At 38.8% G+C, this 16,551-nt stretch overlaps 1 protein-coding gene across 1 annotated transcript in view; it reads left to right on the top strand.

Moving 5' to 3' along the window:
• ZPLD1 (zona pellucida like domain containing 1) overlaps window positions 1–6,207 on the top strand; it is a 33,766-nt gene extending 27,559 nt beyond the window's left edge. Inside the window, exons 8-10 of the mRNA XM_067546384.1 lie at window positions 1,240–1,348; window positions 4,329–4,358; window positions 5,536–6,207. Coding sequence (XP_067402485.1) covers window positions 1,240–1,348; window positions 4,329–4,358; window positions 5,536–5,711 — 315 coding nt within the window. The 3' untranslated portion in view covers window positions 5,712–6,207. The remainder of the gene's footprint in view (window positions 1–1,239; window positions 1,349–4,328; window positions 4,359–5,535) is intronic.
• Window positions 6,208–16,551: the final 10,344 nt, after the last annotated feature.

The raw sequence follows: 16,551 nt of genomic DNA on the forward strand, positions 1-16,551 counted from the left end.
AGAGAATGTTTTGATTGATTGACCTAAAATGTGTTTTGAGTATTTTTTGTTGTTGTTTTTGGTTGGTTTTTGAAAATTTTGTTTTGTGGAAAATTTTGAAATTTTGTTTTCATTGCAATTTGGAATTAAATGAATTTTGAAATTGCCGAATTTCCTGAGAAATGAAAATTCTGGTTCTTGCACTGCTCTGCCCAAGAAAGAGAAAAGCCCTCTTACAGAATTTATTCATCTGAGGGCTTGTCTACACTTACCTCGGAGATTTGGCGGCAGTCGGTTGGAGTTACGCAAACTATGCAAAAAACTTGCGTAACTTCCATCGACTTCTGTGCTTCTGTTCTGCTCGCCGTCTTCACTGCACTGCATCGATGGGAACTGTGTTCCTGTCAACGCAGTGCTACGCCACTTGAGAAGGTGGTCTTAATACGTTGATTTCTGGATCGACTGAGCGGGTCTTCACTGTCCGCTCAGTTGATCCAGATAAGTCGATCTGACGGCGGCGAATTTGCTGCCATCAGTGAAGACATAGCCTAAGCCCCAGTTTAGCAAAGAATTTAAAGCATGTGCTTAAAGTTAAGAAAGTGCTTGAGTGCTTTGCTGAATCAGGGCCTGAAATATGAAGTATGAAAAGAACATGACAGTCAAATTAGAATTATTTTAGGTCTCAGCATGGTTCGTGTACCCAAGATACGTGTGGCCATGGTGGATGGAAAAGGGAGTAGGGTCAATTAAGGGTGGATCACAAACACTCCAGGGTAAGACTGTTCTAATATGGAAACTAATAATAAGCCAACTTCATGCTGTTGTGAAAATCTTTTCAGAAAATGAGTGATCCAACACAGCATTTTTTTAACTTCAGGAGGTTTGCTAGAATCTGGACTATGATATCTTGTATGTCCTTAGTCTAGAATGAAACATTAGCTTGGACAGGTGGCTATGAACAGAGCTTTGGTAAATTAATTACTGAAAAGTTAATTATATGGTAATATGGATATCGTACATGAGAAGAATGCAGTTCTGTAAATACAATGAGGCAAAATACAACTGTAAGCCAGTCATTTACAACATGCACTCTTAGGGGATGATGCATCTATTTATATTGTAAAGTAATTGAATGCATACAAGAAATAAAATCAAAGTTGTAGTATCACTTTTTAAAAAGCTGGCATTAAAACTGGAAACACAGGAGGGCAATAATTCTACTCCACTCTGAAACTGTGATTGTTTTGATTAACTGCTCAGATTTGCAGTAACAGAGAAAGAAGAGATGCTGTTAGGAGAACAACTTGGAGCGCCCAGAGCACATCTGGAAATGCTGTAATCTCTGCTGGTCCAATCATTACAAGGAGCGGTAGGATTTATCAAACTTTTCTGTATACTGCAGGAATTTCAAAACATGGGGAAATGCTTCGCTGTTTAATGAGAGTTTTCAGTGACTTAGAGAAAACAAACAGCTAACTTATTTGGGTCTATTCCTACTGCTAGACTAAACTTTCATGTAAAATTCATGAGCCAATTTTTTGAGTCAGATATGCACTCAAAACACCAAATGAAGTCATTGTGGGTTACGTGCATGTGTCTGAAGCCGGCCTAAACACCCCAACTCAATAGGCTGAATTCTCATTTGTCATATGGATGCAGCTCCCACTAAAAATAATGGAAGGGGCACTATCTAACTAAGAAAAAATTAGCCTGATTCCTTTGCTTAAAATCAGAGATCAAAATGGAAAAATTGTTTAGAAGCTAATGAACAGCACCTTAACATCGACTACCTCTCCTCTTGCTTGGCTCTTCCACCTCCATTTTAGGGCATGTCTAGATGGCAAAAAAGGATATGTTCTTAACTAGGGCTACTCACTCAGGTTATGTTAACAATGAAGACACAGCAATTTACCTCTTATCTCACTTTAGCAGTTTGAATTAAAGCCTGCTAACCTGAGTTACAACTGCGGGCTGCTAACCTGAGTTAAAACCCAAGTTGTCGTGTTTTCACTGCTATTTTAACCCAAATTAGATAAGATTAGTAAAGAACACTCCATTTATATATATATATATATATTTGCAGTGTAGACACCTGTGACTTGTGTTGGTAATGCACATTTTGCTCAGCTTTCAGCTGTAAATAGATCCTGTGGCAAACAGTTCACATTTTCAATTTAAAGATAGTTGGCCAAATTCTGCTCTCACTTAAACTGGTACCTGTCCAGAGTGGAATTCCACTGATTTCCATTCTCATTCCTAGAATTTTAAAATGTTGCGTATGTATCTTGAAATTTCTGAGAAGCATTCATTTTGTGAATACCAATGGTAACATAGCAAAGATAAAATAGTATGAGCTGTCAGATGCATGTAAGTAACTGCCATTGGACCATTGGGTTCAATGGAGTTAATCTGGATTGAAACTGCTGAACCTGAGAGCATAATTTAATCCCACATACGAAAAAGAATTATTAGGACCCTTTGGTATCAAATTCTTTCCTTTTGCTATGCAATGGTGGATGCATGCACATATGCAAGTAGAGAAATTAGCCCTTAGAGAATTGGGAATGTGTTCCTTTTTTTTGTGTGCCTGGCTAGAAAAAAGGGGTTTTTAATAGAACTGGATGAATAATGCCAAAAAATTCTGCAATACTTGAAGTAGATAAGGCATTTGCTTCAGCTATGTGTGTGGCCCTTTTAAGTTCACTTTTCATGAACATTGAGTTAGTTAAAAAATATTTGTGGAAAACTAATTTCAAAGTTGCAAGCATGAGGAGACTGAATTTCAGGTTTGTATGGGTGAGTATTTGCACCAGATGTGCTCATCCAGTCAGGGAACAGAAACAATACTATGGGATTTATCTAACCAGTCGAAATTAAGCAACACAGCTCAAATTGCAAATATTTGGGATCATCCTACAGAAGCTTACAGAAAACAGAAAATATATGAATCAATTGCCTTTGGACATTTGAATAAATTCAACTAAACCACAAACTGTTCATGGATGTTCAATAAACGGAAGAAGAGGCTAAATTATTTAAATACTTAATTGTTGAAAATTCTTTGCTCAGTCTGATTTAGCCACCAATAAGTATAAAAAGAGGGAATAATCATTTTGTTATTGTCATCTATTTCAGAAATGGAGTTCAAACATTTTATGGAATATATAGAGAACAGTTTTACTTTTATTTTTGGCTTTTAGGTTGCCCAGGTAGGGAAGATGGTTGATGTAGATGAAGTGCTGGACTATGATTTGGGAGACCAGGGTTCAATTCCTGACTACGACAGATTTCTAGTGAGACTTTGGGCAAGTCGCTTAATCGACATTGTGCCTCAGTTCCCTTTTTGTGAAATGTGGAGAATGGTACTTCCCTCCCTTGAGTCTAAAATCTATGAATGATTGTTGGGCTCTCATATATTATGGTTATGAGGAGCCGTATAATTACCTAGATAGGTAGGTACATAGTGTTGCAGATGCTAGTGGCTGTCTCACTCCTGTATGGTTTAAGCTATTCTAAGAATGTGCTCTTTCACAGGTACCTTACACTTATTTGTTTATCTACAGTAAGTCCTTTTAGACAAAATACATGTTTTTCTCTCTGTGTATGGAAACAAAATAGTTCTCTACTTTTGAAGGCAAAACTGTTTTAAAAAAAATAAATGGTAGCAGTTGTGTGTCCTCCTTAAAAATAAACACAAGACTGGTCTTTGAAAAAAATGTACTGTTGAGCTCTGATTGAGGCTTACAAGCAGAAAAGCAAAAACAAACAAAGACAAGATATTTAATTTCAAGACTGACAATGGTGAGTAAGTGAAAATTAGAGAAAAATGGAAACTCATCCCCAATTATTATTCCATTATGCTACCCTTAAGAAAAAAGTATGTGTGGAGGAGACGTTTTATAATGCTTTGTAGTCACTGACGTATATTTCCTTGATGAAACAAAGATCAAGTACCTCCACCATCGCAGAGATCCTCCTGTAATATAGCAGAAAAAGAGGAGATATGCCTTTTGCATTGTGTTTTGGATCATATTTTTATGAAATGGGACAGAAAAGAATTAGCAACACTTTCAGATAAATGGACACTGAATCAAGATTTTTTTTTTTCAGAATAACAAAAGGTGCATAATACCAATATGGTCACAGTAAACTTAGGAGGCTTCTTATAGTTAATGTTCCTACCCTGACTCAATCAAAGACCTTGATAGTGACAAGCCATCATTGCCAACACAATTGACAAGTTTTAGGAGAGTCTTAGATTTCTTTTTGTCTGGTTGGAGTGGGAGTGGGTGTGGGGAGAGAGTGATGTCTGTAAAATACAATAGATCCATTTTTATATTTTTATACAGATGAGACGCCAACCAACAATTCACAGCTGGGTAAGTTAATCAGAATCAGAGACATACAAAAGAGGGGTTCTCTAGGAGTGCTACACAAATGAGTGGGTAAACCATTGGATTCAGCTATATGTGTTGAACAGTTTTTCTTACTACCATTAATTTAAAATGAGAAAATATGGCTGTGTTATAAAGAGAGCAACTGGAAAACCTGGAATGCTTAGTTAAATTCATGTACCCAGCCCCAACAGTTAGCTAATTCCAATCTGTACTATGGAAGTGAAATTACAGATCCGATGCAAACCTGTGTATGCTGCTATGGCAAGTTAGGAAACAGCGCAACTACCAGAAGAAAAAATTACGGGTTTAAGCAATGAAGTCATTTCCTACAACTGATAAGTTGAAGTACAAAATGGTAATCATGGTGCAGCCTAGCCTGGCTGGCTTCACAGCTCAAAAAGATAAAAGAACTCTCCATCAGCTCCTGTAGTCCCTAATGTTGGTCTTGGACTGTACCATAGGAACCACACAAATGGTCTGTAGTTAGGAATCTACAGAGTCCAATGCTTCTGCTCTGATAGTTAAGGAAGTTGGCTGCATGGAAAAATGAGGTTATATAGGGGAAAGAAGGTCAGCAGATTGCCAGAGTGCTCCTCTTTCTGGTCACCTGGAGTTCTTTTGGGTGGAGAAATAAATCTGTAGTGAATTCCTGGTTTCTCTATTACTGTTGTCTGTCTGGCTGATAAATCTTCATCAATATTTATTAGGGAACAACATAACAAAATTCAGCTGTTATCCCTCCTGAAGCCTAAGGCAACTGGGGGAAAAAAATCCACCAACCCTCCCATCCTCCAGCACGTTAGAATGTTAAGGATCCTTCTCCATAATCATATCACGTGTGACAGTAACCTGGCATTAAATAGAATGAGTTAGGGTTCCTGTCACTTTACATCCTGCACACCTTAGTATTGAGTTCAGGTCAGCATGATGGTTTATGCTTTAAATATTGACGCCTTGTTTTCTACTCACCACGATGTGTGTGTATGTGGGACCTATGCACCTGCAACTACTTTCTAAGTACATTAGGTAGACTCACTGTGCAATTCCGTATCCGTCTGTTAACTATAATTTTACATATACACGCATTGTGGCAGGAAAACAAAGCTCTGCAGAGAGAGATTCTGATTATACCTTTCTGTGCCTTTTTATTTCCTTGCAGCTCATGCAAATGGACCTCCTTTCCAGCTGAACTCAGTCACCAGTGCATTGATTTCAGGAACAGTCATTCTAGGAATTATGAGCATTTTCTTTTTTGTATGTTCCCTCACCCTCCTGCGCAAGAAGTGGCCCAGCAGCTCAGTTTTGGGTGGCGTACGAAACCCAGTTTTCAGCTAAAAGGAACAATTAATTTGCACTTGTTTGTGTGGTGGGCGGGGGGGGAGGGGGAGACTTGCCTTCATTGTCCATGAAATGTACTTCTGTTATAAATTTACCAAGGTTGCCTGTATCCAACTTCAGCAAGTCTTATTTGTAGCCATGTAGACTTTTTTGTATAGCGAAGCAGTCATGATGATGGTAAGAATCCTAGGTAATTCTTCTCATTTGTTTGTGATCAGACTATTTGACATTTTGCCCGTGGGTGTACTGACAATAAAATTGGTGTCTTACTTCCAACTGGGGTATTAAAATTAAAGATGATTAAGATAAAACACCTCTAAATACACTATTATTAAAGCAAACCTGGCCAACCTGACACATTCATATTTAACCACCACCTTTGATAAAGACTGCCTCTACTTTTATCTCTGTTGTATTTTCCCACTTTATTATGTGAGCTTATCGAGCAAAATTATTGTAGCTCAGAACGAACATTTTTATTTTCTGTCTGGACTAAATAGAACTGCAGAAAGAATCAAAATGAGTGGGCTGTGATTATCAGTCATGTGGAAATGGTATCATATGACGCCGTGGCAGAATTCTACTCTGTCTTATACCTCCATTGAATTCAGTGGGGTCGCACACAGTGTAAGTCAAGGCAAAATTTGGCCAGGTGTTTGTCATTCAAATTGTTTAGTGTTGAAAATTCAAATCTGTTTCCAGAGCGCGATCCTATAGTTCACTGAGACAAAAAAACTCTCATAGTGAAGTCTTTGAATGATAACTTTAATGGGAGTTTGCCTGCATTATCTGTAATTCAGTTGTTGCTAAGTCTTACTTAGATGCTATCAACACTGCTATTGCCTTCAGTTAAACTCTGCTCTCATGGTCATGCTAGGATGGAAAGAATTTATTCCTCTATTTCTAAACCAAAACTAACAAACCCAGAAAAACCACAAAAATCCCCAACACTTTTCCAGCGAAAAGGATGTTTTAGGGCCAAATTCTGCAGTTTGAGCAAAACGCCCCACTGAAGTAGTAATCTGAAAGGACCGATTCTGTGACATCGGTTTCTCAGTTCAAGAAATAAGATGGTCCTTTTCCACAGAATTTACCACAGAATGATGCTTCCTTTTGCTGTTTTCCCCATGAACTAGACTTCCTCACTGCTTGGGGAAAAAACCTGCAAGAACTTAGCAGGCTCACAGCTCCAGTTAATCTGATAAACCTCAGATCATCTGAATTAAGTGTGAATGCTCTTGTCTTTTTGAATAGGAGTCTATGAATAGGAAATTAGGTACATCTATACAAGAATCTGGAAGAGGATATTGGTACTGATAACAAGGGAGGCAATGGTAGATACAGTATACATATTCATTTGATTTGCTAGACTGTTCAGATTTGAGACCAGGCTCAGCAATTAAACTCTTCACTTAACTTACCATGTACTGTCCATACTGGCTCAGCAGCATCTCATTGTTATTTATCACTTTTTCTGTATTAATCTTGGCTGTGCTTTCTGTGATGTGACACAATTGGCTAATGATCAGGGGTCTCTGAATCACAAAAGTAAATGGAAATACACACATCATATCACTTTTCTCTGATCTTGACAATGCTGTAGCGTGGGATCTTTAACAACAACACTGTGCACGTTTTCCTCCAGTCTTAATACCTCAGAAACAGTTTTTTGCACTTCAGGGTTAGGTCTGATGACATGTAAAACATGATTGTTTAATAAAAAAACTGAAAAATATCAGAAGAAATATTTGTCTGAACCTCTTTCTTATGAAGGGTTATTGTTCTTGATTCCGTTTCAAATTAAAATACTTCATCCTACAGAGGTGACAGTTGGTATGACGTTTAATTTAAGTAAATTTCTTACCACATTGTGACTAGAGCTGGGTGATTTTTTTTGCTGAATAGTTTATTTGTCTAAAAATGCTAATTGTTCATGAATTCTGCTCAATTCAGCTAATAGTTTCAGCTGAAAGATGGGGGGAAAATACAAAAAAGTCAAAATGTTTATTTCAATAAATTAAAAATGAAATATTTTGACTTATGTTTGGTTTTGAAATTTAGCTAGATTTAATTAAAGAAAAGGGGTAAAAAAGCACTGCAAAATGAAACATTTAGTTTGGGTGGAATTAAATGTTTTGTTCAACCCCAAAACAATTTTTTGTGGTTTTTTTGCTCGTTTGTTTTCATTTTGTTTTGGTAGAAAAACAGAAACATTGGTTCAGGTCAACCTGAAATGATTTTTTTCCCCAGATATTTTTGGTTTGGCCACTAAATCAAAAATAATTTATTGGCTGAACTCTAATGATCACTTAATCAAAACAAACATCATATAGACATAGTGAATCTAACGGAAGTAGTGAGAAAATGTGGAGATTTGCATCTGAAAATGAGTGAGATTCCAATTTAAAGGCTAATCATGATACATAGATTTTTTTTTTAAGGCCAGAAGAGACCACTGTGATTGTCTAATCAGACCTCCTGTATAACACAGGCCATAGGACTGCTATGAATTAATTCCTGCCTCAAATCTAATAGTTGTGGTTGAAGAACGTATCCTCTAGAAAACATCCAGTTTTCCTTTAAGGATTTCCAATAATGGAGGATCTACCACACACACAGGTAAATTGTTCCGATGGTTTTCACTGTGAAAAATGTGCGCCTTACTTCTAGTCTGAGTTTGTCTAATTTCAATTTTCAGCCACTGGATCTTGTTACACCTTTGTGTGCTCGACTGAGGAGCCCTCTATTATCAGATTTCTGTTCCCCATGGAGGTTTTTATAGACTGTGATCAAGTCACCCTTTAATCTTGTCTTTGATAAACGAAATAGATTGAAAAGTTCCAGCGGGGTAGCCGTGTTAATCTGTATACAGCAAAAACAACGGGAGTTCTGTAGCACTTTAAAGACTAACAAAATTTCTGCGGGCATAAGCTTTCGTGGGCTGCAACCCACTTCATCAGATGCTGACAAAGTGGTTTGAAGCCCACGAAAGCTTACGCCTGCAGATTTTTGTTAGTCTTTAAAATACTACAAGGCTCTCGTTTTTTTAAATAGATTGAGCTTCTTGAGTCTTTCACCATAAGGCATATTTTCCAGTTCTTTTAAACATTCTCATCTGAATCTTGTAACGCCACTGAACACCATAGTCACTGCTATTAAAAATAAATACATAAAAAATTCAGATCATAAGCAGTGATCAGTTCAATACATTTGTGATATCTTTGAGTCCACCTCAGCTCTTGAAGAGGATAGTACCTTAAGGGAATTGTAAATAAAATTAATTTATAGTTGTTAACTAGGAGCCACAGGTCTGCTGGCAGCATGGGTATTGCTATAGTACAAGTAAAAAGCGTTCTGCTTAGTAGATGACAAGTTAGTTAAAATTTCCAATATCAGATTAAAAAAAAAACAAACTATTGTCCCATGTTGTATGTTCTGTTATCTGAGTGAAAAATGCATTATATTCTAAAGACTGCACCATGCATATCAGTGGGGATGTGATCAAGCCCCTGGTGAATGAGGTATCAGGCTGGGAGTCAAACCTGGGTTCCATTATTGAAGATCTTACTGATAAGCAAGGCACTTAACTGCTTTGTGCCTCAGTTTCCTGATCTGTCAGATAGGATAATACCTACCCCATTTGTGAAGCACTGTGTGATCTACAGGTGAAAAGTGATATATAGCAAAGCAAAAATATTATTGTAATGTATTGATCTGGCATTGGATGTTTTTGTTTTGTTTTTGGTTTTTTTGCATATTGTAGTGTGGGATGATCCACTTTTCTTGGGAGCACACTTGTCCATTGGAGATAAGAATGACCACAAGGGGTAAGTCTTCTTACTGCACATTTTGTTGATTGCATCCTCCTGAACTAATGTTACACATAGCTTATGGAAGCAATGTCCTTAAAATAGAGATGACCTTTATCAATGTAACGTCACAAAAGCACCAAGCAATGGTCTCAGTAACCATAGTGGAAGTACATCAGATATGTACAGCATAGTACACAATAACATACATCCTGTAAAGCAAGCATTTAAAGTTAGTTTCTATAAGATTTGCCATCATTCCAAGTAGACGACATATTTTTTCAGAAACAATAGGAATTAACTTAATCAAATTAGCTTGATCAAATAATCACTGGGTGGTTTTTCCTTGTATAATAGAGTAGAATCTGGATAACCATTGGAAGGATTTCGCTTATGATAATTCTGTTCAAGGTTGGGGCTTGCCTACATCTCTGAATAGGCCTCAGGTTTAGCCTCCAAAGTGCCACCAGACCCATTCCTATTGAGCTTCAATAATTCCTGACGTTTCACAGTCTCCCTGCCTTTTAATGCTCCCACTCTCTGCTCTAGGAGCCGTTCAGTATGTGTGTGTGGGTGGGAGCCAATGTGATTCATGGAGTATTAGCTTGAGCCAGGTGTCACGCTGGTTGGCTTGAGGGGGTGTGTGGGGGAACATTTATCATATTGTTTGACATCAGAATGTCAGAATCATAATAATTCATGTAAGATATGCCATGTCAGGTACTGTTAGAAAGGCTGTAATGTGCTAAGTAAGATGATGATGTTTGTGTTCATGTGTTGTATGTGTAATGAAAGTTATGGATATATTTGATATATCAGCATTTTAAATTGTGCTGTCTGGGTAACGACTCAGACAGCGTGATGGCAGAACAATAGCCTGCTTAATGGCCCATTAAGACTTTCCTAGGTGCAAGGGGCTCAGGGGGAGAAGCCAGGAGAAGCCTGATGAGGCACCAGGACTGGCCCGTGTGACTCTGGACTCCATTTTAGTTCCTGTAAAACTCCACAAACAGCATGGCCAGGGCCAGAAGGTATATAAGGAAGAGGCCTGGGGAATCCATTTGGTCTTTCAGTCGGGATTCAGCTTCAGCTACCAATCTACCTCTTGATCAATTCATCTGCAACTGAACTGAAGCTGTGAAACAAAGGACTGAGACCCATCCAGTTACTGGATGTATACCAGAGAACTATACAAGCCTGCAAACTCCACAGTTCTTCTAGAAACCTGATGTATATGGACTTTCAAATCACCTGTATGTATCTGATTGCTCTAATCCTTTAACATTTCTCTTATGGTTTGTTTCTTTCTTTTTATAATAAACCTTTAGTTTTAGTTACTAAAGGATTGGCTGGCAGCGTGGTATTTTGGGTAAGATCCAAACTTATATTGATCTGGTACTGTGGCTGACCCTTTGGGGTCAGAGGGAACCATTTTAGTAAACAGCATAGAATTTAAATAACTGGTCTCTTTACTGGACCTAGTGGCTGATTGGGAGCCATAGACTGAAATGCAGTAAAGGGGGCTGTGTGTATTGGTATACTGGCTTCTCGATAACCAGTGTGGGAAATCAGAAGCAGTTTGTGGCTGGTTGGGAAATCTGGCTTCAGTGTCACCCACCAGCGCTGGGAGAATCTGTTCTCCTTTTGCAGCCTGCCCTGATCTTTGCATTTTCAGGCGTCTACTCTGGGCACGGAAGGGTCACACCAGGATGCAGTGGAGGAGAGTAGATGCCGGTTAGAATGGCCCTATGCTGTCTGCCTGAAGCTAGTATTAGTGATATAGAATGGAGAGAGATTATCAGTAACTGGGATCTCAAGTACGGCAAGTATAAATTAGAAAGGCACTATATAGCCACCTGATTTTGAGACTTTTTTCTGTATGAAAGCTCAGCCTGTCACGTATATAATGGGGATCTCCTTGGGTTTTAAGTGAAAATAATGGACTAGAAGAACGTTTAGCGGTGCTAATAAAACTGGTTGTATAAAGGATGCACATGATATTTCTGTAGACCCTCAGGGTAACTCCAGGTAGTAAAATACTCCTGTGGAACCATGGGCCAGCTAACAAGCATGGTAAGGTTAAAAGCTATAAAGTCAGTTAATCAATTGGCTGGTAGAATAACAACACAGGACTCAGGGTTGGTCTAGATCCAAAGAACCTTAATAAAGTTATAGAGAGTTTTGAGCACTTTTGGCTCCCTACTTTGGAAGAAGTAAATAGCATAACCAGCTAGAGATAACACATCCCAACCACGAATATATTTCAGTTGATTATGGCAAATAGTGCCTGGATAAGGAAAGTTCAGGGTATATCACATTTCCCACTCTGTTTGACAGGCAATGTTCCTGATGGCGGCCTTTGGTATCTTTAGTGTATGAGGGGTGTTCTACAAGAGGATAGCATAGATATTCAAATGATTAGATGATGCTTTCTAGCCTGCCTTCTCTCCTGGAGGTAGAAAATTGGGTGGGGGAACACAATACTAAACTCAGGAAAGTTCTCATTCTGCAGATTCCTGCCATTTTTATGTAAGTGACTCTTCAAATCTTTCCAAGTGCCTTCAGAGCAGAAATGGTAAATTTTGTTGGGGGAAGACAAATCTACAAATATAAGTGACTAAATTTCTCCAATTTGATACATTGGTATTCATGGGGTCATGCTTTTTATTTGTATAAGTGCTGTTATTTGTGAAAATGTGTTTGAATCCAATAACTTCTGTGACTTGTGCCATAAGTGGACTATTCACCAGTCAGCAATGAAATCTTGTACACTCCAGTATGAGTCAAAAAAAGATGCTATTTATATGATTAGGAAACTCTCGCCACAAATTGAACAACTCATGAAACCATATTGGATGAACATTATTCATCTGAGCACATGGGGCTCAATCAGCTCACAGCTACAGATTTACAGTTGTAGAGCACCTCTGGTCCTAGACACAGATTGAAATGCTAGTGCTACTGCCAGTGCTTTTGGGTTGCCTGGTGTGATGTGTGAACTGCTTTATGATAAATTAGGATGAAACTCCTTTTTAGCATCCCTTGGCCCAGGGAATTTTACATAAACCACCTTCCGATTTAATGGAAAACCTGCATCTGCTGTTCTTCTGTCTCCTTCTGCAAACACACAGCCCAGCTCTGGATGCATTCTCTATTTGCACCCAACCCCTATCATGGGGCTGAAGACACAGATCACATCAGAGCTGGCAGAGTAGAAGAATTTGGAACAGATGAGATGTAGGAGGTCAGACATTGAATCCTGGACCTGATAGTCAGTGTTATTTAAATGACTTCACAATAGGTCCAGAGTTACATTAATCAGCCCTGTTTACAATTACATTAGTAGAAATCAGGAATATTTTGCAATTGATTTTCAAACCAAAAAAGGCCTAAATCATCTGAGTTAAAAGATATATTAGAATTGGAAAAGACGCGGAGAAGGGCAACAAATATGAATAGGAATATGAAACAGCTTCCACATGAGGAGAGATTAAAAAGACTGGGCCACTTCACCTTAGAAAAGAAATGGCTAAGGGGGAAATATGATGGAGATCTTTAAAATCATGAATGGTATGGAGAAAGTGAATAAGGAATTGTTATTCACCCCTTCACATAACACAAGAACAAGGGGTCATTCAATTAAATTAATAGGAATCAGGTTTAAAACTAATATAAGGAAGTACTACTTTATCCAACTCATAGTCCACCTGTGGAACTCATTGCCAGGGGATTTTGTGAAGGCCAAAAGTATAACTGGGTTCAAGAAAAGAACTAGATAAGTTCATGGAGGGACAAGTATGGCCGTTCTTAAGTGCTTTGGTTTGACAAACACTATGTGATCGAGATGGTTTTCTGAATACAAGAAGCCTTATTTGAGCAGAATGTACTATCTCTGCATACATCTTGAGCTAGTTCCCTAAAAGCTGTCCTCTGAGGTTGTATCTGTTTTTAATTTCCATATTTTTCAAAAAAATTAAAGAGTTTTGTTTCAGAAAGATTGCGCCTGAGGATATCCCCAGGAGTACAAAGTGTGCATTGCACTTATGACACTCACATTGATGTCTTACAGAGCAATTTTCTCTCACTGTTAATAATTTGCATGACATCCATTACCTCTGCTATTTAAAATGGATCACGCAATCTGATTTTGTGAGTGCTTTTCCCTCGGCACATAAAAGAATTTCTTTTATCCCGTGCCTCTTAATTCAAAACCAAAATGTTGTTCCTATGCCTGTTGTCATGTTGTCAGGTTTATAATTCTTAGCAGGCAGTAACATCTGTTTGCACAGTCCTGCTTAAAGAAGTAGTCATAAGTTTTCTGTGAAGTCATTCAGTGCTGAATGAGGAGAAATTTGTTTAATTAAACAGCTGGGTGGTTCAGTGAGCCGGATTCATCAATGTGATAATAGGAAGTTCTTGACAGTAGTTAACATTCATAGGGCAATTCATAGTTAATGGGCCAGAGAGAGAGTGAGAATGACTCTATAACCTGCTGGTTTGTTAGGGCACTCACCTGGGAGGAGGGAAAACCCTGTTCCATTGACTACTTAATTATTTATAAAAAGTGGAACAGCTTCAACATGAGAGAACCTCACCTCAGAATGTCCAATAGGCCAGAGACTGAGGCCTTCTCTTAAGGGGTCAGACACCCAAATTCAGATCCCATCTCCACACCAGGCAAAATGAGGAATTGAGCATGGGTTTCCCACATCCTAATCACTGAGCTAAAAGTTATGAGCGTGGCAGCCAGCAGCAACTCCTCTTCCTCCAACAGTTTTCTGAATCTAGCCCTTTAAAAATGCCCAAAACAAAATATTTAGGGTTGAAGGATGTGTTTTGTTTGCCCCAAAGTGGATTTTTTCATTTGCCAATTTTTTTCCAATTTTCAGCTGTTTTGACCCAAACCGATTTATTTTTTTTTATTTTTTTTGAACAGCTAGAGAACCAAAAAATCAGTTATGCATCCAGCTGTAACTCTGTACTTTTGGGAATGCATGTAAACTATGCAAATACAGGCATATAAACTAAAGGGGAAATCACTGAGCAATACCCTCTCTGGGTTTCTGTGTTCTGACTTAAAGCAAATAAACAGCAAATCAATGAGACAAATGGAGTAAAAAGACCATGGGATTAGGTTGCAAGAATGTGTAGAATAAACTGCCTCGGGATCTGTAGAAAAAGATCTGACATGCTAGGTTGCTGGGAGGAGATTCCTCTGGGCAGCTGAGGTTAATACCCCTGTCAGATGAACAGGAGCCAATATCCTCTGACTTCAGTGGTTGTTGGAGCAGCTGTAAAATTATAATGCAGCTCCATGTTCACTCTTGGCTGTGGCTTCAGCCTCTTGAGAAATTTTTCAGCTGCATTGAGGTAGAAAAGCCCCCAGGCTGGTCTGTATCAGTGTTGGGGGACCAACCTCACGTGGAAAAGGGTCAGAAGAGTGCCAAGGTGAACTCAAAGCAATCCAGCCTGTCCTCAGTGCAGATTAACTGCAGCAGTTTGAAAACCACAGGAAACTATGAGAACAGCAAAACCAACGAGAGTGGTTGCACAAAGTGGGTTGCAGCCCACGAAAGCTTATGCCCGCAGGAATTTGTTAGTCTTTAAGGTGCGACAGGACTCTCGTTGGTTTTATTGTATATGGACTAACACGGCTACCCCTCTGGAACTTTTCACTATGAGAAAACAGATTATCAATATTTGTAGAGAACGATATTGGTATATCGACTGGTTAAATACTTAATGTTGCTGGTGCTCAGAGCCTTTAATTAAGCTCATCTTGCTAAATGAAGATAAATGTGTATTTCCACCTGTCCAAACTTGCGGTTGTGGCCTGAATCAGAAAGATTTTATTATGGATTACATTCTAGCACAAATACAAAAAATCTGATATCACAGAACTGTCTCAGTAATAGCTCTGCCTATAGTTTAAGCCTTTTAGAACATAAATGTTGCTTTCTCTTGAGATAGGGGCATGAACTCTACAATGATGAGTGTATTTGGTTAGCGCTTTTCATAAGATCTGAAATTGCTTTATACATTTCTTAAACTTTCCAGCAGCTGTGTGAGTGATGTGCAGTGACCACCATTAAAAAGGGAACATTTACCAACAGTTACCAACCAGTAGTATCACTGATAATACAGTGTTCTGACAGAATATGAAATAACTAGTATGCCAACTGTTGGTAAATGTTGACTTTTTATTATAGGTGGAGCTGGTTTTGCTGTTTTCACTTCTGCCAAACTTTATTTGGGCTAAAATTTCCATGCTGGGCTTCTGCCTCACACCGTTATTTTGTTGCAGCTAAACAGTTCAGCCATTTCTGAGAATGAGATTAAAGGAAAATGCAACATTTTGTCCATGTTAGAAAGGTTCTTGTTGTTTTGCTGAGAAGCTCTAGCACTTCTGTGCTCTGGAGAAAGGGTTTTGAAATTTGGGATGGTGGTCACACTGGTGCCTTCTGCCATCCCCATGGAAGTTTGCCCCAGAATTGGCAAGCTATAAGCCTCAGTGACTAGGAACAGCGTGAAATGGGGTTAGGGTTGGAGGGGAGAGGTGGACAGGCACAGAGTTGGAGGGGGCACGAGTAGAGAACTGTGTAGGAGCAGAAAGGGAGGGGAGCAGAGAGAACTTGGAGGGCAAGAGCCGGGCTTGCGGGAGGGGAGCTGGATAAGAGAAGATGGGAAGTGGGGAAGGAAATAGCAGGGGGCCCAGAGGCAGAAGTATCTGTAACGACTAGAGAACAATGCCCTTCATACCTTTGAATTAAACCAGGGATTCCTGAATCTCTACATCTGTTGTCAACAAAGAGCTGTGAAACCCACGTATCTCACCCCCCACCATTGCACATAAAGGATAATAGCCTACTACTGCTGGCAGTCACTCTGTTAGCTCCTGGGGTAGACATGTGTGCTGTGTATCTACAGGTCCAGACTCTGCTGATAACCCAAGCTAGGGGACAATACTTTTGCACAGGATAGAATTTTTTTTTTTTTTTTTTTTTTGAATTAAGAAATTACGTCCAAAA

The sequence above is a fragment of the Emydura macquarii genome, unplaced genomic scaffold (genome assembly GCF_026122565.2).
Source record: "Emydura macquarii macquarii isolate MOO-44397 ecotype Brisbane River unplaced genomic scaffold, CSIRO-AGI_Emac_v2 contig_1119, whole genome shotgun sequence".
Lineage (NCBI taxonomy): Eukaryota > Metazoa > Chordata > Testudines > Chelidae > Emydura > Emydura macquarii.